Source organism: Adelges cooleyi, unplaced genomic scaffold (assembly GCF_023614345.1).
Source record: "Adelges cooleyi isolate 19-005CV unplaced genomic scaffold, UGA_ACOO_1.1 ACOO_flye_CR_arks_rails_tigmint_CR_PRNA_30, whole genome shotgun sequence".
Taxonomy (NCBI): Eukaryota; Metazoa; Arthropoda; class Insecta; order Hemiptera; family Adelgidae; genus Adelges; species Adelges cooleyi.
Window position 1 is genome coordinate 18,525,916 of NW_026095971.1, and position 25,344 is coordinate 18,551,259.

Below are 25,344 nucleotides of genomic sequence, written 5' to 3' on the forward strand. Positions count from 1 at the left end.
ATTATATTATAATTATTATGTAGATGTTCTTTTCTAAGGGATATGTCTATATTTAAAAATTAGTAGGACAGGAGGGGGGGGAGAACAATATAATCTGCGCTATTGGTTTAAACTCTGCCCGAAGTAGGTCGTACTAAGTTGAGTTAACCAAAGTTGAGATTTGGCCAGTCAACTTGTAGTAAAATCTTATCGTTCCCATGATGATTTCGTCAACTTATTTTTATTAATTATTATACTTATCAAGGACTATTAATTATGTTATGATTACATTTTTCCAACGTAATCTTTTGAATTCTCAACACGGAAATTCAAAAACATTGTAGTTTATTTATTGGCTGTAATATTATGTTGACTATTTTATTCGAAATATTGATTAAACTACAAAATTGCGTTAATGTTTCAAACATTTTGAGTATTTCTTAATGTGCATTAATTACATCTAACCGCGGGTAAGTAGGTGTATTATTGTAATTTGTTATACTGAAAACATACAAAACAAATGTTATCAGTTTCAGTTATCAGCACGTAAATAGTTGTATTTTGTAAACAAATAAAATAATAATTTTAATATTTTTGATGATGTAAAGTTGCCATTGGTCTTACCATTTTAAGCTATTACAATTTACAAATTAACAAAACTAATTTCTAGTAATTCGTTTAATAATATATTATTTAATTGTTATTTGTAAACTTTTCAGTATTACTCATATAACTGTCCTCCGAAAAAACTTGTTAACATGTAAATTTAAGAAACAGTTTTTGTTATTTGTTAAAATGGTATAATAAAAAATAAACAACTTATTTAAACGTATTATGAATTTATACTGGTGTTCTATTTCAGTTGGTAAACATTTGCGATCCTGTTTTCGAAACAAACATTCAGTTGGATGGTAGCTGTATATCGCATGAAGGTTATTCTGTGGATAATCTCATTTCACCTGATAACCAATTGCGTAAGAAAGGATTTTTATGCGAAACGTTTATTCGGCCACCAATTAGTTTAACAGTGAGTTTTCCATTAGCTTTCGATATCAAGTCTGTGGTAATAGGCACTAGAGTAGGTGGTCAAAAGTCTACAGGATTTCAAATATCGTCTGGTCGTAATGATAGTATACAAAAAATCTGTTCAACTGTAACAGAGAAAGAAACACTAGTATTCCACGATAACAATTCAGACCTCAAATCGTATGGAAATAATTGTGATCTTTGTTGTTTCAATATTTCAGCTAGTAGACACATTAGGTCTGCACTAAAGTTATGTTTACGGATATTTAGGACAGCTAATTCAATACCAGCAATCGGCAAGTTAGAAATATGGGGCACTATTTCATTGGCGGTGCCTGAAGAACAGCGACAAGTATTAGAGAATCAGTGGAAAGAGAGTAAAAACCAATCTACGGGTACCGGTATTATCCATGTTACACCGATTGCAGCTATTGATCCTACGATATCGAAAAATATAAGTGATAGCTTTACTATACCTGAAGATTTTTTCGATTCCATCACATGCGAAGTAATGATTTGTCCAATGGTGTTGCCATGTGGCAAGTATGTCGATCAATCAACTATAGAAAAATGTATACAACACGACAAAATGTTTGGACGTACTCCTAGCGATCCGTTTACTGGAATACCATTTAGCGCAATATTAAAACCAACACCTGTGCCTGAATTAAAAGGACGAATGGATGCTTTTATGATGAAATACTCAGATAATGAAAACGTAAAACACTTACCGCGAGTTTTGGGTAAACATAGTATCAGCTTTTATAGCGAGAGAAATGTTAAACTTCCCAAATTACAATGCAGTGCGTGTGATGAAGACAAAAATCTTTATAATTTACCCTGTCAGCATGTTCAATGTAGAAATTGTCTAAAGGACTTGACATGTAATGTTTGTCACAAAAGCTGTGATCGAAGTCAAATAAAAAAATATCATCATCGTCACTCTTGATTTTTTTTCATTGTTTTATGTCAAATCTTTTGATAATAAATACAAGGGTGGTCGTGTTTGTAAATGAATCGTTGTATTGTAAATAGTATATTTGACTTTTTTTATATTTAAATTCCAATTAATATTTTACTTGTACCTATTAATATTGTGAAAAAATGTTGTTGTACATACAACGCAATAAGTTAACTGTTAAGTATTAAGTTTTAACTGTGATATAAAATAAATAATTTTTAGCTTCTATGCGATGCTGAAAAGATTCATTTTACATTGATTTTTTTATTTTCTTCTGTTTTTGTGTTTGGACTTACAATATCTCCTAAACTACTGACCGATTTTTTCATAACATAGCAAGTTAATAGATCAGAAACCATACTTAAATAGTACATAATTTGGTCAATGTACACTTGAATGTTGCTTTATAACTTTCTTAAAAACATTCAAATTACTTCCAAACTTCCGTGAGATATTCTTTAAATATAGAATTACCAAATTACAGTGAAAACACAAGTAAATATCAATAACCATTTTCCCATAAGGGATAGAACTAGTGATGGAAAATATTTGAAATTCTGATTCAATATTCTAGATTAAAATACCAATAAGTATTTGTATACTATTCAAAAAATAGTACAAATAATTTACTACTTTAATCACTCAACTATTATAATTTTAACTATTTACTTTTTTTTTTAAATGAATTTTTTATGTTTGATTACTTCATCAAATCCAAATTATAACCCTTTGTTTTATTTTTATTATTTAGATAACTTTTAGAAATGATTATTTGAAAGTTATAATTATCCCTGAAAATCTGCAATCTCCCCAATATACTCCACAGTCTACTGTGCTGGATTTATTTTTGTATTATCCTATAGACAACTATGAATACAAATCAGGTTTTATGAAAAAATAAATAATAAACCTATATTGTTCTCAAGGTTCTCTAGACTACTTGTTTATTATAACAATTTTTGTAAAAATTAAAGTTTTTCGCCTTACTTATTACCATAAATGAAATTTCATAATTTACGATGCCATCTTTAAAAAAAAACATGACTTCTTAGACAATCTTATAAAAGTTGAATAACCGGATACAGACAAAAATCCGATTGGAATTCACAATACTTCTCGGCTGTATTAAGATATTATCCTTACCCTATTTGTTCTATAACAAATTTTGTAGTTAAAATAATACTTAGATTTTTGAGTACAGAATGCACAACTATTTTGGTACCCGATTGTCCAAATCACTGCTAGTTAAAATTCCGACAAATACAATAAAAGTATTATGATAAAATAGTTATTTAGTACCTAAATTATTTATCTTCTCAATCAACGATTGAAATAAAAAACATGAAAATAAAATGCCCAAATATATTTTGTTCTACATGCTTTTTATTTGTGTCTTTAAAAACATTTTTTTTATTTATAAAATAAATGTATGATAATCTGTATAACCTTACATGCAACATCGATAAATTTGATTAAAATAGAAACTTCTACATATATTTTTATAAAAAAATATTTCTATAAAATAAAAATACAAATTAAATGTGTGCAAAATATCAAGCATATCATTTTTTTTTTCTAATTTATTATAATAAAATAAATTTGAAATAAATTACATTTTTATTCAAAAAATAACATAAAATCTACATTTTATAAAAGATAATTTAGTTATGACAATCATCTTATGGCACATCAGCCTGAAATACATTAAAATTCGGTTGTGTTTAACAAAACATTTTGGTAGACAATGCTCAACTACAAACAAAATTACTATTAAAACTAAAAATAATTTTTTTTTTTTTTTATTATAAATTTATATATATTAACTACAAAATTCTAAAATAACAAGAAAAAAACAAACAAGACTATTTTGAAGTTGAGATTCGTAAACAACAAATATATGTATTTAAAGCCTTATCAAGATTCGTCTAATTTATTAGGCTCTTAAGTACTTATAAAACTTTTTAATTTTTTAATTTAAATGTTATAAATACCTATAAACGTAAATACCTATACACGCGCATATCATATACATATATATATATATATTTATAGATAGAAATAAATGTATTCATAACACTAATAAAATAATTTATTGTAATTTTTTTTCTATAATTATCAATTATAATTTTATAACAAAAAAAGATATATATATATATATATATATTTAATATAATAAAAACGTAGAGCAAACTGGCATGGGTCGCTTTTGGCACCTGGCATAGTATAATTAATTTTTTTTTATTGCTTTATATTTTAATACTGAACTCTCTACCAATTATATCAAATTTTTTCTAACTAAAAAAAAAACATTTATTGCACGCTACATAAAATAGGTCTTACAAATATTAACAATATTAAAAATATATATATATATAAATGTTTGTATTTTTTATGTTGTAATCCTATCCTAACAAGAGAAATTTGATAAGTAGAGTGGTAAAAAAAGTTTGTTCAATATAACATTTTTTTAAATTGTCGTATACTTTATGTTATTAAATCATAACGCAGTTTTGAAAATAAACAAACAAAATACTAAGACTAGTGACAACATGACGTAAAATTTACCTATGTCTCCTTAGAATGCAGAAATGAATATAATAATAATAATAAAATAATAATTTTTAAAAATTCTCTTTTTTTTTTAAGGCATATGACTCAACAAAAATATTTCCATTTAGTCTTTAAATAAGTATTACGAAACAACATTGAATACTTTAATAATAATATAAATAATAAAAACAAATATTATTTTACGAAAATGATTAGACAGACAGAATAAAAATGGTTAGACAAATAATTCCAAGTGCAAAATTGCGTATTTTTAATTGAAGTGTGTTTATGTGTGCAGAATGATATTTGTTTAGTTGTTAATTATAGTTTCGTCCAGCTTTCGTCGCACTTCGGCTGCAGGCTGCATTGTGTGGTGTTAAAATAAAGGTCCATTATGTTAGATGTCCGCAAGCCTTTTTGAGGTTAAATAAAAAAATGTAAAAAAAAACATGTTAGTAATGAAATATTTAAAAAAAAAAAAAAAAATAGCAGCTAAAGTATTATGTTCTATTATTGTATTAGTGTAAGTACGCTGGTGTCAAACATATAAGTGTTCGGCCGAGTTTATTTGGACATTTTATTAGTGTATATTTACTACCATATGTGTAAAAAGCGTTAAATGAGTAAGAAAAAAAAACTTTCAATTTTAGCAATAACTGTTGTTTTTTCGTTTCAAAATTTTATTATTTGTATGCAATTATTAAACGGTGCATAAAACACATTATTGTACATCAGTCACACAACAACTGCCTTCACCAATAAAAAACAAATATATATATATTAAGTAATACATCCTTGCTATGGCTGTTAAATACAATATTAGAACACAATACGTGAAAAGTATACTTATGTTATATCTACAAATACTAAACAATTATAAGTAGCACCTAAACCTGCATGTTTTTATTCCTATACACATGAATACGATAATACTTTAAGTAAATACTAATAATAATAATATATGCGATTCGCATGCACGTATGAATTATGTAGTGTAAATAATATAAATATAATACACAATTTCAAACAAAAATATCACAACCATGAAAAAACATAAAAAAAAAACTTATCGGAAAAGTGAGTAGAAATTTTTCTATTAAAAAAATGAAATAATTGAAAGTTTTGAACGCGAGGTCATAAAAATGTCATGAAATTCAATGGTTTAGTGCTCGTACCTAAACAATCCCCATTTTTCAACTAACTTGTATCCTAAATTAAAAAACGAATAGCAACTGACCTTACAAATTCAAAGAACTTTTTTTTTTAATTTCGGGATATTTTTTAATTGACAATCGAAGTGCCAACCCTCTGATACGGATGATCCCTGATCTGAGTCAAATGCCTTCTTTGTTTTGCGACCTGAGCCGCCGCCGCGACCGCGGCTGCTGCACCTGCTATAAACATATTATTTCTATTTATTTTATTGAATAATACAAACAGTTTTAATAATGCACAACAATAAAAAAAAAACATTGTAGCAGCGCCAGGTTCCATTTTAAAACAATAGTCGACCCCCTAAACTTATACAAAACAAAATAATAAACATTATAATTATATATAATAATAACTATATATATATAAATCTTTAACAAATTCTAAACATAGATGTGTACTAAACAATCACAAAAAAAAAATTATACATAACATTAATCAAATAATCAGCCTGATATGATTTTTTTTTACTACTATTATATAATAATATATAAATAGGTATATATTTATATTATAGTATAAAAAACAAAATATACTTAACATAGTTAAATCTTAAAAAGTGGTTTGTCATGGTATTTCATTCTTATAAAAATAAGGAACTTTAGGTGTAAGGAGCTTAAGTCCTTCTCGATGAGTAAAACGACCTGTTTGGTGGTTCTTTGTGGTCCCTCAAGTATTTTGTTAATTTGGGTCCTAATGTGTTTAATATGTGTTTATGGTAGTTAAAACATTATTATTCATGTTAGAGTCACACTTTGATTTTAATTATCTATTATGACGAAAGGATTGATTTATTCGGTTAGTTGAAAATATTGACTAATAAATACATAAGAGTTTATAAAAATTATTTGTATCATGTATAATAATGTTTACTCGTATTCAATAACAAACTAAGTTAAGACAATTGCATTTTATTTTATCAAATTTGTTTAACCAGTTAGATGCTTTCCATTAGGAAGTACTTGAGGAGTGTTATTAAGGAAAAAAATGTTCAATTATCGTATTAAAATTTATTAGTACACACCTAGTTTTAAAAAAAAAAATTTAGTCGAGTTAGACTAATCGTTTAAACTGCCTAATCGCAAAAAAGAACAGAGGTAAAGAAGGGGTGTAATTATAATAATAAAGATAAAAATATAATCTAGGAATTAATTCTAAAAAAAAAAATTAAAGCTTCATATAGTAAAATAGATTCAATAGCGCGTGAGAAATAAGAAAATAAAAAAAACAAAACAAAAAAATAAATAATTATAATAAATAATAAGGAATATCAAAATAAAATTAATCCCTAAAATTATACATAAATAAGATAGCACCTCGCGAACATAAAAAAAAAGGGTTGGAAGGCCAAATATTAAGGATGGTACACACTAACGTTGATTTGGCCAGTGGCGGTAGGTGAGCCCTTGCAGTTCTGGAACCATTAGCATGTATCTGGTCGAACATTCTTTTAATATAATAATAAAAAATAAATTAAAATTTAAAAAATACCTCATAAACATAATAAGCTTTTGAAAGTAAAAATTAAAATACTGATTAGGTTTGAAGGTATTATTGTTTTGTGGTTATTATTTCTTTTCTGTCTTCATAGAAAAAAAAAAAAATTATTTATTTATTTATTGGTACACTGAACGAGGATACTGTTAATAGAGTAATTTTTTTTTTAATATTTTTATTCCAAAGAATAATAGTCTTGTCTCCCAAGTGCATTCAACCATTATTTTTCTTATTTAAATTATTTTTTTTTTTTTTTGTTAACAAACAAACAACAACGCACCCGAGTGATCGGTAGGAGTATATTCTGTGATCAGCGGTGATCCGGCTAATGCATAGTTTGCGTAATCAGCATATGGCGTGTATATAAGACCAGCGGCAGCGGCTGCTGCTGCAGCATGGTGATGATGCTCAGCAGGAGATAGAAGCTGAGGGGCACCGGGGTTACCGGCAGAGGTCGTGATGGCAGTTGGTATACGGGGAGAGAGTATAAGTGGAGCGGCCATCGGAGTGGCTGCCTGTGGCCGTAACGTGGTAGCCAATCCACCCATTCCATGGGGTGATAACAATCGCTGTGTTTCTGCTGCTGCTGCTACAGCCATTCGGCGCCATTCTTCATCACAGGCTGAAAAAAATAGCATTTAAATTATAATCCGATTAAAAATGTACTGTAACTTAAATATTATGTTATATTTAGAAAGGTGAGTCGTTGCCACAACAATTATTATTTTATTATTAAAGTCGGTTAAACAGTATAAAATTTACCAGCAGCGGCTAAAGCTTTAGCATTTGAATCTCTGTAAGTTCCATTGATGATGGCAAGTTCCATGAGTTGTCGCTTTTTCAGTTCATCTTCACCGTCAGCCTGTGAACAAACCATACATGAAATATTAGTAACAAATATCTCTACATGTAAATTCAAAATACTATATTGTGAATAACAAAACATGTATCATTAACTTAACATTTTAATGTACACGAAAATCACACACAAACTATAAAATATGAAAATTGAATGGCTAACAACAGTTAAAATATTGACTCACCGGAACCAGAAGCCTTTTGACCTCGTCAATTGCTCTTTTCAACTTGAGTTTGGCGCGGTTTTCCGTATCCTCGACCGATATCAAAACATGCAGTTCTTCGCTAAGATGTTCCCAATTAGGTTTACCTCTATTTTGTTCCTCCTTAAGATCACAACAAAAAAAAAAGTTCTCGATTAGTTTTAGGGCAGTATCGGTCTAAGATCTGATGTACCTTTGGGCTTCCAAAAGTACAATGTACAAATTGCCTTTCAAGTCGGAAGGCAGTTTGTTCGAACAGACGCTTTTAAAAATGACACTCAATTTATTATGTATATTTTCGCAAAGAGCCTTGACCGCAGAATATACAAATTAATTGGGTCGGTGGTGTCTTCCGGAGACACCATTAGATTTTGTTATTTTTTTCTTCTTCTAAATTTACTACTTACGGTTCTGTTGTAATACAATTTCCACGTGTTAGCAATTAAAAAACAACACAAGATGTACAAAAATAAAATATTAATCAACTGCTACAATTATTAATAATAATAAACCATCCGGGTACGGTTGTTGTACCCGAAAGGTTGAGGAGTCATCGGCGTTAACGCACCTTTTTCTTGTCGCGCATCGATCCTTTTCCACGAACCATGATTTTGCAACCGGTTTCCAATTCGAGTTGTTTGGCTGTCATACCGCGAGGTCCCAGAATTCTTCCAACAAAGTTGAACTATAAAACAATACAACACAAAATACGTTAGTTGTGTACCAATCAACATATACAATATCATCATCATCATGTAGCTAACGGGCCATGAAGGCCCAACGCTGCCATCATGAGATGGTTTCTTGACGAATTCGCTTCCGGGACGGGTCGTCAATCCGTCGCCGGAGAATATATACAATATATATTTTTAAAAAAAAATTCTAATTAATATTTAAGTTATCAGACTAATATGTATACGGTTAATTTAATACTTAAACGACACAAGGGTCAACGAGACATGTGGTTCTGAAGTAGAGACCTACGTCCCTCAAAGATATGATATTATGTTGAAAACATTAAAAGTACCCTCGCCATTTTTTAGTTAAAATTTCAAATTTTATCTACTCGTGTAAATTATATTTTCGTACAACATACGAAAAATAAAAACAGTTTTGTGTGGAAAAAAAATTATTCCAGTAAATAAGCCAATTGTGTTTGGACTATATAGAGCATATTTTGTTAATCAAACTGATCATTGTGATGATTTCTTTTTCTAAGTGTAATTTGTTTATTAATGATCAGCAGAGTGCAACAACTAATGCAATACTATCTTAGTACCTACGGTTTTATACATATATATATATATATATTTTTTTTTTTTACTTATTTTGACATAATCTAAATTTGGCTAGTATCCCATATTATTTAAAGTAAACGACGTTTTTCGTTTTGAAAAAAAATTTTTAAACTGCATTAACGAGGTCAGAATATTTTTTTACAGTATCAGGGTAAAACAAATTTCACGTGTCAATTAATTAGAATGAAATGTACATGAAAAATCTGTCAGTATGTTTTTTGCGGTTTCCTTTGATATAATATCTGCTAGCACAACTGTCACGAAACGGATTTAACGCAATGCAAGTATTTTCTTATAGTCGAGGATATCCCTCTTTTTACAGAAAACACAAAAATAAAAAACACTGACAACTACATGATATTATCAACGATACTGTTTACTGGATCCTGAACAAGCCCTATGGCTGCGTGTAGAAACACATTAAAAAAAATTCAGCTCACAAATAATTAAACAGAGTACGACGCTTATGGCCGACGTTAAAATGACACTTGGCATCCACTGCTGTAATTATTATTCCATAACATTCAACGTTTTCAAGTGGTCGATAACATTGTATGTTTCATATTATTAATATGTGCCCAATACTTTAAACAGATGTCAATGTTAATACCCTGAGAAAATCACTCGGTATATAATTATAAATATTGTTTATGATTTTACTCGGACCGAATAAAGCCTTAACAGAGGTTCTTTTGACATTGTTAGCTAAAAATTTCACAATAAATTATTACCCCGACCACACTAACCACCGTACCTTTACTAACAGTAAATTTAGAAACGTACGGGACAAAAATATCCTGGTCGAACCCTTTTAAAAACAGTACTAACGATCATCACTGAAACGCAGTTGATGGTCAGATCCTTTTTTGTGAATTATTGCGTGGAAGATGGAGCCTACATTGTTTCAGGTCCATTATAGCTGTAGAAATAATATTAGTATTATAATATTTTGTACTACGGTTGGATTGTTGAGCTCTCGACCTTTTTCGCCCCATTATGGAATAATAATAATAATAATAAAACGTGACAAACCGTAACTGACAACCACGTGTGTTTTTCAAGAATCACAAACACACCGGAGATGGCGACGGTTGCCAGAAAAAAATTAAATCCAGAGAAAGAGGAACGCTCTATAAATAAGACTGTTTTTGTTGACTAACCGTCAGGCCAAATCGCACGTCCACCAGTGTTTTTTTGGCGACGGTCGATTTATTTCGCCGGTTTTGGCGTCACAGTAATAAGTCAACTCATAACCAAAGAGAAAAAGATAACGAAAAAATATATCATCACCAAAGCCCCGAGACCGGAGGATCGATTAACAGCTGACACGACGTCTTCTTCTAATGAACGCACAATCCGTGTACCTACACCCATAGAAAAAAAAACACCGTCCCGTCGACACGACATTTCCAAAAAAGGATTACACAGACCACCGCCGTTCTCTTCCACAGCCGAGTCATGCAACATAGTGTGTTAATAATAATAATATGCAAATTAACTAAGAGATTGTCACCGTAAGGACGAGGAAACGAACGCAATTCATAATAATAATTCTACTTGTTAACGGGCAACAGCTGCCGCTGTGTTCGGTACCGTCGCGGGCGGAAGAAGTTCGGTCATCGATGGAGAGAGAGAGAGAGAGAGAGAGAGGAGAGGAAAATAACAACCATCGATGAGAGTTTTCATGGAAGAGGTGAGGAGGAAACGGCGGCGGGCCGACACGCGAGGGCGCCGCCATTCGCACAAGCCGGTTGGCCATATTCAGCGTTGTCACGATCCTAAAAAAGAACCGGCGACGACCATATGGTCTGTCCTCCGGTCGCCGCCGTGTTTTCTCTGGCACGTTTATGATCTTTAACATTTCTATGTGTCTGTGTGTGTGTGGGGGGACCACGATGATTTTTTTTCTTTTTAAACGACCAAAATATAATATAATAATCGTTGTAACGATATTATAAATGTACGCCGTGTATAATGCACACACCACGGCCGGCCGCCGTATGGAAATTTAACGGCGTGGGATATCGTATCTCGCGTATGGTTTGGAAACGCCACCGCACATTCTCAGTTTTTTTTTCTTTGGAATATTTTTTCTTTTTATATATAATCGGATCACAACATTGAGGCGCAAATAAAACCACCGCCTCCTCTTGTATATTATATTATAAAATAAAAACGTCGACCCCGGCGCAGCACAATGTGTAATTAATAAATACAATATTTATATTCATTGCGATTTACCGCCACCCGATTTTTGCGCGTTTACATAATAATATTATAATATGGTCGGCCAGATCACACACACACACACACATGGTGTAATTTGTTTGAAGAGTGGAAGAGAAAACAAATGGTATCTCCATTAAAGGACATCCACGGTCGCCCGGACGCGCAAGTCGACTTCTTTGGCTTCGACCATCCCATAAACAATTTACACGTTATTATTATCATTATTATTGTTATTATTCGGTATTGCGACAAAACGACTATCAAGGACGGCCGGGGCAAACCCATTTTTCCGCTATTATAATAATGTTTATTATTATAGTATTATTTATTTTAATTTCCAAACGGTGGTGTACGCGATTTTTGTCAAGCCGACACTGTAGACGGGAGAAAAAATATCTACGCACAAGTCGTGACTCTTGTTTAAAGCAAGAAAAAAAAATCATGTAAGAAAACAACCGCAAACCGTACAATAATAAAAGTTCATATGGAAATCATCTCGTTGGAACATAATATTATTTTAATGTGTCGCATGCAATACCGGCTTTGAGAAATCACTACGGTTATACACTGTGGTTATAATGATGACTCATTATCACAACCACCACATGGATTAAAAAACGGTTGTCGTAACCTTCAAGAAAATCTATCGTTCCAAGTATATGAAAAATAATAATAATAATAATAATCATACCAAAAAACGAAAAACACAATGAAGGATCGGTTTTTGTGCAATTCCATTCGTTTCACAAGTAAATCCATTGGACATTTACTAAATGAATATTTATCAGGCTAACAAGACGTGCGGTTAGAACAAATTAACCGAAACCACCGCCGGATAGTTTAACGGACAATAGAGATACGATTAAAAAAAAAAAATACTTTAGTCGTGAGACGATCATTAATATTATAATATAATACATAATAATAGTATGTACGTCAAACCGGAGATTGGCGGAAGCAGATGTAACGAACCGATGACGGTAGAATTAAATTCTTTAATATTTTGCTTTTCTTTTAAGAACGGGCAGACCACTGATAAAACCTGTGGACCGTTATCAAAAAACATTGTTATCACAGAATAACCAGAATGGATACTTTAAGAAAATTACATGGGTCCTTATAAGCCGCTAAAAAAATCCGATTGCCATATTGTTTTTGCGACTAGAAGCGACACTATAATAGATAGACTATAGATAATCCCAAGACTTTAAACTTCTTCATACTTTCGAACTAAATACAGTCAGCAATTGATAGCACAAATTGAGTCATACAATGCAAGCGCCCACCAATTGTATTACCAAAATATATTATCAAACTAGAGATCTAAAATATGAATCCATGTTCTACCACTTTTTTTCCTATGTTTTTTTTACTATATTTTTATATTGGTTGACATAATATACTTTAACTTTGACTTTTACAGCTAATAATATCATGATAATGCAGTGTGAAATATTAAGTTATTTTATACCGTATAGTGCACGACTTTCATGATAATAAAATCGTTTTCCTTAAAAAAGAAAAGTTTTTATCGATTTTTACTTTATTTAAACTAATTGTAACTAGTAACTTAATTTGTAATATGTAATTAGAACGTAAGAAAATTGTATAGCATGTAATAACTAATATGCTGAAACATTTAAATTTTATTAAATAAAAAAAAAATACTTTATTCAATAATTAAAGAAATATATTCATAGGTATCATATTGGATTTTACAAGTTTACGTCGAAATAAAGCAAATTACATAACGTAAAAACATATTTTACCACTGCAGGGTACCTTTTTTAAATATTTAAATTTGTTATGTAAATTTAAATTCGAATATGACGTGGGAGATCGTGTCGAGTGCAAATTCAGGACGAGGGTGCCGACCTCAAATAGCTGGGACGAAGGCGAAGGAGATGAAGGAGTTATATTTAATTAATTTAAAAAAACAATGTTAACTAGTCCTACTATACAATTTTTTATTTTAATTTTACTACCGGGTAAAACGCGCAGAGGAACCAAAATAATTTCCAAACTGATTTTTACAAAAAAAAAAACACATGTGCCACATGGACCGCCAGCGGGTGTGGGTAATTGTATCGTTATAACGACAGCACCGGGGTAGTCTCGATAGTAGTGAAACGGCTGCCATCGTGCCTGTGGGGTAGAAGAATCTTCGGGTACACAGGAAGCACACACACACACACACATGCGGTTTGTGTATTATTATTTATAGAAAAAGCCTCTCTCGGTATGTGTGTACATGGAAGGGTCATTCGAGTACGGCATGTGCGTTAAATTAAAACACACACATAACCGGAGAATGAAAACGAGTAGATTTCCATAGTCAAGGTCTCTCTCTCGAACAGCCGTCGAGAAGTAGGCTCACCGCCGTTTCGAAAAGTGGAAAAGGAAAGAAGAAACGATAGAACCGGTACGATTATAATAATATAATATAAATCCAGCACACAGCACATTGTTCTCCTCCGGCCTCTAGCTATACATACACAAGTATAATACAATAATAATATATTTTATACAGTGTGTGTGTGTGTGTACACACACATGATACTGCTATTGCGCCAACGGCAAGGCCATTTAATAAAAAGAGTGAAAAACTACAAGATTTTCTCCAGGAGCGCGTAGTTCGAATTATTGGTATAATGTAACAATGTCGCGGTGGTTCGTAAATAAACCCCGAAAAGACTTGGGAAAGTGCCACGCGGGACACGCGATACCCGTCGAAAAGAAGAGCGCTTGGCACGGGCGCGTGACGTGTGGGCGGCGGCGGCGGCTGTGTTGTACAACGGATCCGTCTATTTTTACCGACTTGTCGTCCGTTTCCTCGAGCAGACGCCGTCGTCCGCCGCCCCGACGTGTAATATCCTTATTCTACACAAACGCACACGACGCCGTCGAGACTTACCTCCGGATGATCCTTAACTGGCACGAACACTTTTTCGGTAATGGTAACGGGAGCGCCGTCCGGTTCCGGCAAAACGAGCGGTTCCTTCTTGACGCCATTCACCTCGAACAGGCTGGCTCGGACTTTGGTGATTTCTGTGAACATGCAAACGAAATAGGTTTCATTATTGCCATTGTTGATCGATATTTTCACATAGAAATAAAAACAATCTAGTAATTTTATTAATCTCGTTGCACACACAATAATATAATGCAAGCACAAACGCTCAATCGTTTATAGTTTAGGTAGGTATACATAATATTTATATATACCATAGTCATCATGGTGTTATTATTCGTCAAGGAACACTCCTCTGTTTGCTTATTATCGACAAAAACGCGTCGCTCGCAAGAACACAACAACCTTCGTAATAAAACGCGTAGGTACGATTTCCTTTGTATCGTAACCACCGTAATTCTCATTTTTGGATACGCGTCACCCAGACGCCGCCGCTCTATTGTCTTCCGACGGTGTATTTTACCCACGATAACGGAATTACCGGCGGGCCAACCACCAACACACTCTATTAGGCGACAAGTGCGGTTTTTTAAGACTAGACATTTTCTATTAGGTATACAAAAAAAAAGAAAAACATTTAACAAGTATTATTGTCGTCGTCTCCCACATGACGTTTTCGTTTATTACAAATTAATAAGCTTTCCGCCCGCATAATATGTCCACAAGGGCTGGTCGTGTAACCGCAGAAACGATTTCCAATAATAATCGATGACGACCAACGGTATGAATCATTATAGTGATGATGAATAAGGCGCAAAGGTGCGGAGAGAAGAATTATTTCAACTTGGGAACAGTAAACGCCGAGTACAGGCGCAGTATACTGACGGTAGGTAGACAGGCGGGCGGCCGACCGCGGTGGTGGGCGTAGTATATTCGAGACGAGCGGCAAGGCGGCGGCGCCGTTACGCTGCCAACCGTAACGCCACGGCCGCTCCTCTTTGCCGTCCGCGCGACGACAACGGGCCGCGGAAATAATTCTCTCGGATCACAAAGGCCCGACAGTTTCCTATCATGTGCGCTATACATTTACCGGGCGCGGTCTCACTAAAACCCAATAACGTTTTAAATTTTTGTCGTTGTAAACGCGGCCGAAGAAACGGCCGACGGGTCACACGCCCACGAACGACCGAATTACATTATTATTACATAAATCCCGATCGACTTACACCCGACAACGGCGGCGGCAGCAGCGAATAGCGGTGTTCGTCGCGTCGGTCAGACTTTATCGCGGCGGCGGAACCGGACCCCGGGAGATTCCACGCAGTAGTATTATTCACGACACAAGTGCATTACATACAAACCGGTTTGCCGGTACAACCCGAACGACCGAGAGAGGGCAGGGAGGGTGGTGGTGCAGTAGTAAGAGAAGGGAAACGATGCGTTCAAGGTCTCTTTGTCGAGTACAGAACCCTTTTTTTACTGTAAAGTAAAAAAATGTAGACACCCGTGGGGGATGAAGACGGACGTGATTTTCAAAAAAAAAAAACCGATTTAGAAACAAAAAGCGTTAAACGTTAACCTAATCGTAGCGAGTTGAAAAAAAATTACGAAATCAAAATCCAAAAAATTTATTAATTATTAGTAAAAAAGAAACGCGGTTTAAAAAGTATATAAAACGCAGTTTTTTTTTAAATAACATCTGTTTTACACATAAGTCATAACATATCTTTTCAACCCTACGGCGGCTGCTGCGGTGTGTACTGTGCAACGTCGATGAACGAACCAAAAATAAAAAATACTGAAAGCATATTGTAGTAAAAAAATTAACAATTATAAAAATAACAACGCGTCTTGGTCGAGACGACTACGGTTTCGTAAAACCACCGGAACGTCTGTTTAAAAAAAATAAAATCAACTCGTTCTAAAAAAAGCTTGTTTCAGAGCAATTTTGATTTCATCACGTCTTCGTGACGGGTTCGGTGTGTGTCTCGTGCTTGAGTAATGTCTCTGACAACCGCTACAAGATTGAAAGTTAAATATAAAACAGAAATCATCAAATTTTTCGTTTTTTACGAAATTCAAACGTTTAGAATTTTCTCGAATCGGTAAATGGGTATTGCATTACTAGGCCGTGTAAAACAATACAATACACCAAGATTGCTACATTCATTATTATTATTATTGCTGCTTCTGTTGTTGCCGGGTCAGAGTCAGGAGCGCTTGTGACATCTACGTTCGTCTATATTACACATGTACTACTTATAAATTTATTATACCCCGTTCCCGGTGTTTTTCACATTGTTCTATTCAGTCCGTGTCGTGTCTCGAATTACCAATGACTCTTGGTTAAAGTTACCTGAATCCCCCCCCCTTATTTGTCTTCTTAGCTTCTTTTGCACACACACACACACACATCCACTGCAAATATTACCAATAATACATAATAAAAATAAATATATATATATTTCTGTACAACTCAATGGTTAGTTACAACTTTTGGCTGGAGAGGATTTGTATAGTGCTGTGGTTTTATAATAATATGTTATATTTTCACCGATCAACTTTTATGCGAGTGAGATGAGAATGATGTATCGCAGCAGAAGTTTATCGTCCGGGAATGGACCGTGAAGCTGGAAGAACTTTTATTTTTAAATGTTAATATTTTATGAAATTCGAATGAAGTAATCCAATTGGAATTATTTATTTAAAAATATTTTTCTAGCACACTTGCAGTTATCGCTGTAACTTATAAATTATAAAGACTTAAATATTACTGTGAAAATTTCTCTTTTCATCAGGTCACGAGTGCAACTAGATAAGTGGTTTTACAAGAGGTGGGTACTTCGCCAATTAAACCAAAATGTAAAATTGATCACCGCGAACAACGTCCAGCACGCGCTCATATACATTACAAATAAAAAACTACCCTCATAACTAAGGGCGCGGCGTCGCCTTTATTACAGACAAATTTATTTATATTTTATTATTACACATGCGGGCCCCCCTTATTAATTAACCGTCCAATGGTAATGAAAATTATTTTTGTTATACTTAAACGGGGTGCGGTGCAAAGTATTTACTTATTATTATCATTATTATTATTATTATTATTCGGCTACTGGCGTTGCGTTAATTCTTCGAAGGGGAGCAAAGCGCACAGGCCATGTAGACGGCCAGATCTCAAAATAGATACTTGCCCGATGCACTTGGCATCGTCTACCACGTGACGGCCATTTTGACTTTTTTCAACAAGCATTCTTTATTTATACACATATGTACATACTTGATATTACACACACAAACATGTCACAACGACTGAAAATATACGATTTTTCTTTATACAAAACCTAGTTTGGTAAATCCTCTGAGAACGCAAAATCTCGAACTGACAAAAAATATATAAATATAATAATTAATAACCTAAGCTAAAATATGAACTACAAACTGCAACTATAGCTCACAATCAGGATCTACTTTTACAAATCCGTTTTTTAAGTCTGTCAGTACAACAGTCGTTGATAACCGACGAGCATGCTTGTCACCGGTTACACACCACTCCTCAATAAAAAAAAATAATAATAATAATAGATATTACTACAATATTTGTAGTTATTAATTGTTATATTATTTTTATTATTGCTGTTGACAGTCATATTAGGAAGTAACACGAATACACCTTTTTTTAAAAAATAAAAATCTAGTGTTAACCACAGATATAATGGTTATTACTTATTAGTAGAGCCAGTAACGCTGTACTTAAAGAATGTGTTAAATATAAAGCAAAATATACCAAGCATTTATGGTCTAAAGTGTATATTAAAACACTGTCTACATAAACAGCGTAGTAAGCGATATAAAAATACCAATTAAATTGTTAAATACATGATAACAACAAAGCCTATTGTCAATGGTAAATATTTAAATTTCACATATAATTATATGGTATTAAAGTAGAAAGAATTTGTAGTAACATTTTTATTATTATTAAAAACCCGAGATCATATGAAATATATATATATATATATTTAATATTTTATACATATATATATTTTTTTTTAATATTTTATATATATATATATATTTTAATTATACAAGTTATGTATATGTTTTAAATATGATAAGTATACATATTATTTGAAATAAACCATTATGCTTCAACGCATTATTTGTGTTTAGCATAAGATATGCAAAATTAAAATTTGGTTTGTACTAATATGCAAATGCATATTTTAAAACAAGACTGCAAATGGTAAAAAAATAAATCAGTTACACCATTGAGCAAAGGAGATGATGAGCTACACAACCTACCACAGTCATAGATGAAGATATCTTTAGTTAATGGTACCTATCAATTAATATTCTTACCACAAACTTACACGATAATTTATGATCAAAGTAACCTAGTGTTTGAAATTCTGGGACAAAAATATCTTATTAATTCTACCGTGCGAGGTAAAAGTTGAGTCATTCTCTCACACTCGATGCTCATACCGGCCGACCATAGACGAGGGGGGCGCGCCGTTCATTTCTTACCATGTCTATCCGGTATAGACAGACAATAATTGTCGGAGAAAATATCTACGAAGAGTCATGGTTTACCGTCATCTATTTAAGGGTGTACAGTGTGTATTTGTACCGCACTCAAAACACATCATTTTCAAGTCTCGTGATTCATACTGTACCTATAGACTACTTGACAATATTTTATTAAAGTTTTGTAGAGGATTTTCGATCGTGTCGACAAATTTAAACGTAGATCAATACCGTTTTCACAAAATATTAATTTATATCGTGGCTTTACTGCAAACGTCCAAATCACCCGTGTGTAATAATAAAACAATTTTTCACGAGAAACAAACTGAATTGTAAAAAAAAAATGCGAAATGTTATCCTAGGATTGACTTATAAGTTCAACTTTTTGTTGAAAATTGCTTAACTTTTACCAATGCATCAAAACGGCGACAACGCACTTAAGACGGCAGACTCACTAGGCAAATTCTCGAGGATATATCAGAATAATAATAATATTAGACATAACACGAACACAAACAAAGACACATACATTGGTGAGTTGTTTTCCGTCGTATAACGATGAGAGGAGGAGGAGGGAGTGTACGACCAGGCCAGACGGTGCACGGCGCATTCCGGTCGTCGTGGCAGTTTCCAATGGCCACTGCAATCGGTCGTCGCCGCACTGAACTGCACCGACGACCGGTCCCTTATTAGGCATGTGGGCCAAAACGAATTTTTTTTCGACACATTGAATTCGACTTTTTCTTTTCACTCGAATTACAACAAAAACAATTTTTACCGTTTCCCATTGCCATAATCTCCTCCTAGGCGGTCGGACACGCGAATTTTAACCTGAATAAATAGTAAATCAAACCCCTTTGGCGCTCCGATTTAGCCTTACCTCGCACACGCACAACAGGCCGGGCCCCCTTCGCCCCTGGTCGGACACCACAACGTGAAAGCACCGCATCAGTGGCGACGGGAACTTTCAAACCACATCCATAGATAGCAATGCGGGTCAGTGGCGGCGGCCGGCAGTAGTCTCGGATGAAACACACAAACACACCATATGCCGGTTGCAACATTATCGTCAGAGTTTGTCACAATATTCCTACACACTACCCTCCTATGCAAAAATACCGTAACTCGAAAAATATTTTTTTTTTGTAACTGTTTAAATCAAGTAAGAAAACTATTTTACTTTGTTTATCGGGTTTTTAAAAAAAAACATTTTTTTCGAATTACGCCATTTTTGCTTAGGAAGGCAGTACACACTGGTCTCCTCGTTGTAATAATGATCTTTTAAATAAAGCCGTTATTATGGTCATTTGTAAGAAAGCAAAAAACTGCAGAGAACAACAGCCGTTGTCTTTATTAGTCCCTCGCCAGAGCACGTTCTATATTAATATAAATAATAATAATAATTGACAATTTCTGCTGCTTCGGGTGTTAAAAAAACGAATTGTGACAACGTCGTCGTAATGTATATAATATTGTTATTATTATTATTAATGTATTTTTGTACATAATATAACGGCCAAGGACAAATGAATTACTCGGTGCGAAATGGAAGGATATCGACTCTGTCGCATATGTTATTAAAATATGGGTCGGCGGCACTGCGCCCAAAGAAACCTCTAAACGACACTATCATAGTGTGTTAATAGTAGTACTAAGTAACTAGTAATGCAGGATGCCGTTCCCGCGGTCAAAAGGTCGTGCGAGACTAATCGTAGTTTTTATTTAGGAGAACAAAGCCCGGTGGAAGACACACTTCCGGACGAAAGATTTTCATCAGAACGGTTTAACGCGACAAAAGGTCATCTGGACACCTAATAGATTTTTAACAGACTCCGCAGCCGATTTCGCTCCAAACAAAACGAAACGCTAATTATCCTCCTCAGATGTTTGACGATTGCCTACAGGACAGTTGGATACTGTAAAATTATAAGGAAATTATATATTATTACGATAGAAATGGCTAAATGCACGGTTAAACGGAGTCCGACCGGTATTTATCGACAATCGACGCGGTCGATAAGAGAAAAAAGTAAAAACACCAAACGTGTACATTATCTCACAAGGAGACCGTGTAAAAAGAGACAATAATGTTTGTAAATAAAACAACTCTATCTATCGCATAACAATAAACAGGCATGATCATCACTGGATAATATTGCCCCAGACTTGGGAAAATACGTTTTACAGTGATAATTTCTCATAGTAAATATTATAAACATCTTCCACGACTAGGCAAAACGCGTGCAAATGCGCAAAGATAGGAAAAGTTCGTTATCTAGCAATCGTGCCTGTTTGTTTAGTCATCAACTATTGTACTTTAAAACACCAAACAATTTTTTTTGACTGGCCGAGTTTAGAATTCTTTCATTTAATTTGTAGTGAAAATATGCTCCTTTTTCAGATGTTTATTTTGATTTTTTTTTTTGATAAAACAAAACCATCAACAATTACAACACTAAACCAAACAACGCCAATATGAAAGATAAAAAGCGGCAATTTTTTTTAATTAAAACAAATTTTTAACATCCGAGACTCACACCAACCTCCAACAGTATTAGCATTTATGCTACGCTATGCGTTTATTTTTAAACGTTCGGATTTTCGGAGACCCAAAGGGTACTGTAGCAATTCAACTTGACTCTCTAAATGTATTTTCGGCTCGACTTACCGCGGAACTGATTTATACTACCACAAAGTGTCTTCGTGAACGATTTTCCACGTTGAAAAGTTACTGGGAAAAGTGAAATTTATACCGACCCCAACTCGATAATGGATACCGCCCGTTGCTAACAACAACCGACATGTCAATGACATCGGACCGCGGTTTCATTCGTCATCATCAAACGGTAAAATAATTATTATTATCGTCGTCCAAAGAGGTAATTATTATTTAATCTCGCAGTCAATCCAAAGGCGAACGTCTGTTCTATGCGACAAACGAGGCAATTAAAAAAATGGGTTGCCAAAACAAAAACAGTTTGCTCAAAACTACATAGTCAGCATAATAGTTTGTTTTTTTTTTTGTTTAAATCAACTGTATTTATTTTTATTTGTTGTAAGACAACATAAAAACGGGAATTTGGCCACAACCCCGTTCCATACAAACGCCGATGACTTTTTAAGTGGGTCGACGTGGAGTAACGCGGGACAAGTGCAATATTATTATGCTTTGGAATGTCTCGACCATCGACCATTATTATTCCGAACGGAAGAACAAAGCGATTAATAAGAAAAATAAGAAAAAAACAGTACACAAAACAAACGTTAGCGGTCTACGTGTAAAAAAAAAAATAACAGTAAACAACAAAGGATACCGCAAAATGAATAAAAATTTCCGATAACGCGCAGACGTGATTCCACTAGGTTCGTCTCGAACGGATTACAATAATTGGATATAATGTACAAATAACAGGTTATATTAATTTACTGTGCAAGTACGCGAGTAAAATAAATAAATTGAAAAAAAAGAAGCTAAACTGTAACTAGAGTCGATGAGAAAAAATTAAATAAATATTTTCCTTATCAGCGTTTCCGCGTTTCGCCTGCCGTAGGTTCCGCCCTATCATAACCGTCGCTCATCGTCGTCGTCCACATAATAACACTGTTATTGTTTATGGAAACGACTGAGAAACATTGAACATCATAATAATATTGTCACGACACATTTCCAACAGGGTTTCATCAGCCAAACCGGTCGACCATCGACGCAAATGACAAAAGGGGACATTTTTTTTTTTTTTTTTTATGATTATTAATAAAGTTTTCCTGAATTAAGATCATGATGAATTTGTGCTAAATTACATTTTTTTTAATTTTGGCGGTTTTTAACATCGTTCAGATAGTTAACTATTTACAAAACGTACAGTTCGTTAGGATAACATTGGGGGAGACTCGGCTCATCGAAAAAAAATGCCTTTGAGCATCTAAACTTTTCCTGATTTACTCGTAGAAAGACCCATTTATAGATCATGTTTTGCTCTCAAGCTGTGAACGTCAATGTCGTTTTAAGGTTTACAATAGATTGTATTGTTAGTTAACGGAACACTCGTCGAGAACGTAGAAATTATTTTGTTATCGATACCCAGCGCGGTTATTGGCTTCGTTATCGGCGAAACGTCGTTTCTCTGGGCCAAAGCGAAAAAGAACATATTTTGTAAAAAAAATAACTAACAAATGGAACATACGGACAACGAATAAGGAACGCGTTCTTATCGACCTAGTCGTCGCCGTTAGTTAGCCAAACGGCAACGCACACGCATAGTCTACGAACGACGAGGACAAAACGGGCAATATCGATGAGATCATCGAAAAAAATTATTATTATTATTACTGTACGTTTGTTAAAACAATAAGTGCCTACGCGTCGATTTCGGCAGTTTTTTAACAGCTCTCGTAACCACTTGTGCCGGCCGCTGACCGACGACGCGCTGCTAAGGCGAAAAAAAACAACAATATAAAAGGCGTTCAGGTTTTTTATTGTTTCAAGAAGGCAGCGGCCCCGCAACGAATGTGTGTAGTCGAATGGCGCGGGTTGGGTGCGGCGGCGGCCCACTTGTTGCGCAACGCCCCACACCAGCACCACACACACACACATGTGTGCGGAAAACCCTTTGGGGAACGACGCAGGAGCGCAGGCACGGGGACGGGACCGACGGGAAGAGGGACACGCCGCAGCGACTAAACCGGCGCGCCGACTCCAGGCGAGATCCCGACAAGGCCCGGCCCACCACGTCGATCCCTGCGCACAGGTGCACTGGCGGCGGCGGCACCTGTAGAGCACGTGGGACGGCGAGGCGGCGGCGGCACATTCCGGTCGTGAAACCGAATCCGTGAGCGCACATATTATAAACACGCCTAGTTCGTACAATATTAAATAGTAGTACACACTACATAATATACAATATTATTAAATGGCAACATCTTCGAGCGGCCTTCGGGCGCGCGCCGCGCTCAAAAAACACCATAAATATTTTACTCGTATTCTCGTGTACAATAGTCAACACAACGAAGCCGCCAAAAACCTTTACTGGCCGCTCTCGTGGTCGATGAATAATTACAGTCAATTGACGTCCCTCTAATTATTGCAATAATTTATAATTGATAAAAAAAAAGTAACAATAATAATAATAGTAACGGGAGACCGGTTGCGGGCGCGAAAGCCAACACACGAGTATGGAAATGCGACCTAGAAAAGAAAGCGTTTAACCGAAATCAGCTGAGGCCTGTGTGCGGCCTTATCACGGGCGTGCGTGCGTCCGGATACGTTCGATGATAATAATTTATTGCGTTTACCGCACAAAATAATAATATACACGGGCCTGCGAGAGACTATCACGAATTACGTCCGACGGCCGTGTCTTGATTTGTAAACGTAACGACCAAAAATTCCGAAAAGCTATCCGAAACGCGGGACGGCGCGCTGCAATCGCTGTGCCCGTCTGGCCTATCGAATAAAAGTTGGATGTTTTTTTTTTGTAATTACCTTCGTCGATGAGCCTTTCCACGTGCATGAACATGTTCGGGAACGCCGTGATCTGCTTGCGGTCTTTGAGCAGTTGCGCCAAATAATCGGCGATGCTCTGCGTGTTCACCGCGCTCATATCTGTCATTTTCATGGAAAGACTGTGTATGTACGCCGCTTCTTAAACGACCGACTGGCTACGTGGTCGGTGCTGTTTGTCGTTTGGCGTTTTCGGCGCGAATCGAGCTCTTGTGCGTTTTTCAATCAGACTGCCAAACCTGCCGTTGACATATTAATTGTTATGTTTATCGATGGTGTGTTCTGATTGCTGTCCGCGAACAAAACTCGGTCGGTACCTTGCGCGTTATTTGTTTTGTTAATAATTATTATCAATTGTAAGAATGTATAGATATTTTTTTTTTTTACTCCGTTTAGCGTTATCGGTCGAACGACGCGTCGCACTCGTTTGTTACGCCCGAAAATATTATATTTTAATTATTATGTTGAAGAGATAATACGAATAAAAATATAATACTATTGTTGTTAGAAACGATTTGTGTGTGTGTGAAAATTTACTTTCGGACTGCGGACGCGTATTGGACTGCGCACACGATGACGAGTGCTCT

At 34.5% G+C, this 25,344-nt stretch overlaps 2 protein-coding genes across 3 annotated transcripts; one reads left to right on the top strand and one right to left on the bottom strand.

Moving 5' to 3' along the window:
- The first annotated feature begins 560 nt into the window (after positions 1–560).
- On the top strand, positions 561–2,219 carry LOC126838532 (RING finger protein 37). Its single transcript, XM_050573031.1, has 2 exons — positions 561–777; positions 842–2,219. The coding sequence occupies exons 1-2, from the start codon at positions 775–777 to the stop codon at positions 1,952–1,954; spliced, it is 1,116 nt and encodes a 371-aa protein (XP_050428988.1). The 5' UTR covers positions 561–774; the 3' UTR covers positions 1,955–2,219.
- Positions 2,220–3,494: 1,275 nt separating this feature from the next.
- LOC126838530 (protein held out wings) lies at positions 3,495–25,344 on the bottom strand. Of its 2 annotated transcripts, XM_050573029.1 has the most exons (9): positions 24,740–25,344; positions 14,728–14,861; positions 8,855–8,971; positions 8,269–8,409; positions 7,988–8,087; positions 7,506–7,847; positions 7,104–7,175; positions 5,754–5,910; positions 3,495–4,929 (listed from the first exon to the last, which is right to left on the bottom strand). In XM_050573029.1, the coding sequence occupies exons 1-8, from the start codon at positions 24,870–24,872 to the stop codon at positions 5,798–5,800; spliced, it is 1,152 nt and encodes a 383-aa protein (XP_050428986.1). In that variant the 5' UTR covers positions 24,873–25,344; the 3' UTR covers positions 3,495–4,929; positions 5,754–5,797. The 2 variants fall into 2 exon arrangements, with proteins under 2 accessions (XP_050428986.1, XP_050428987.1); XM_050573030.1 differs by lacking the exon at positions 7,104–7,175 and having other exon boundaries at positions 3,496–4,929.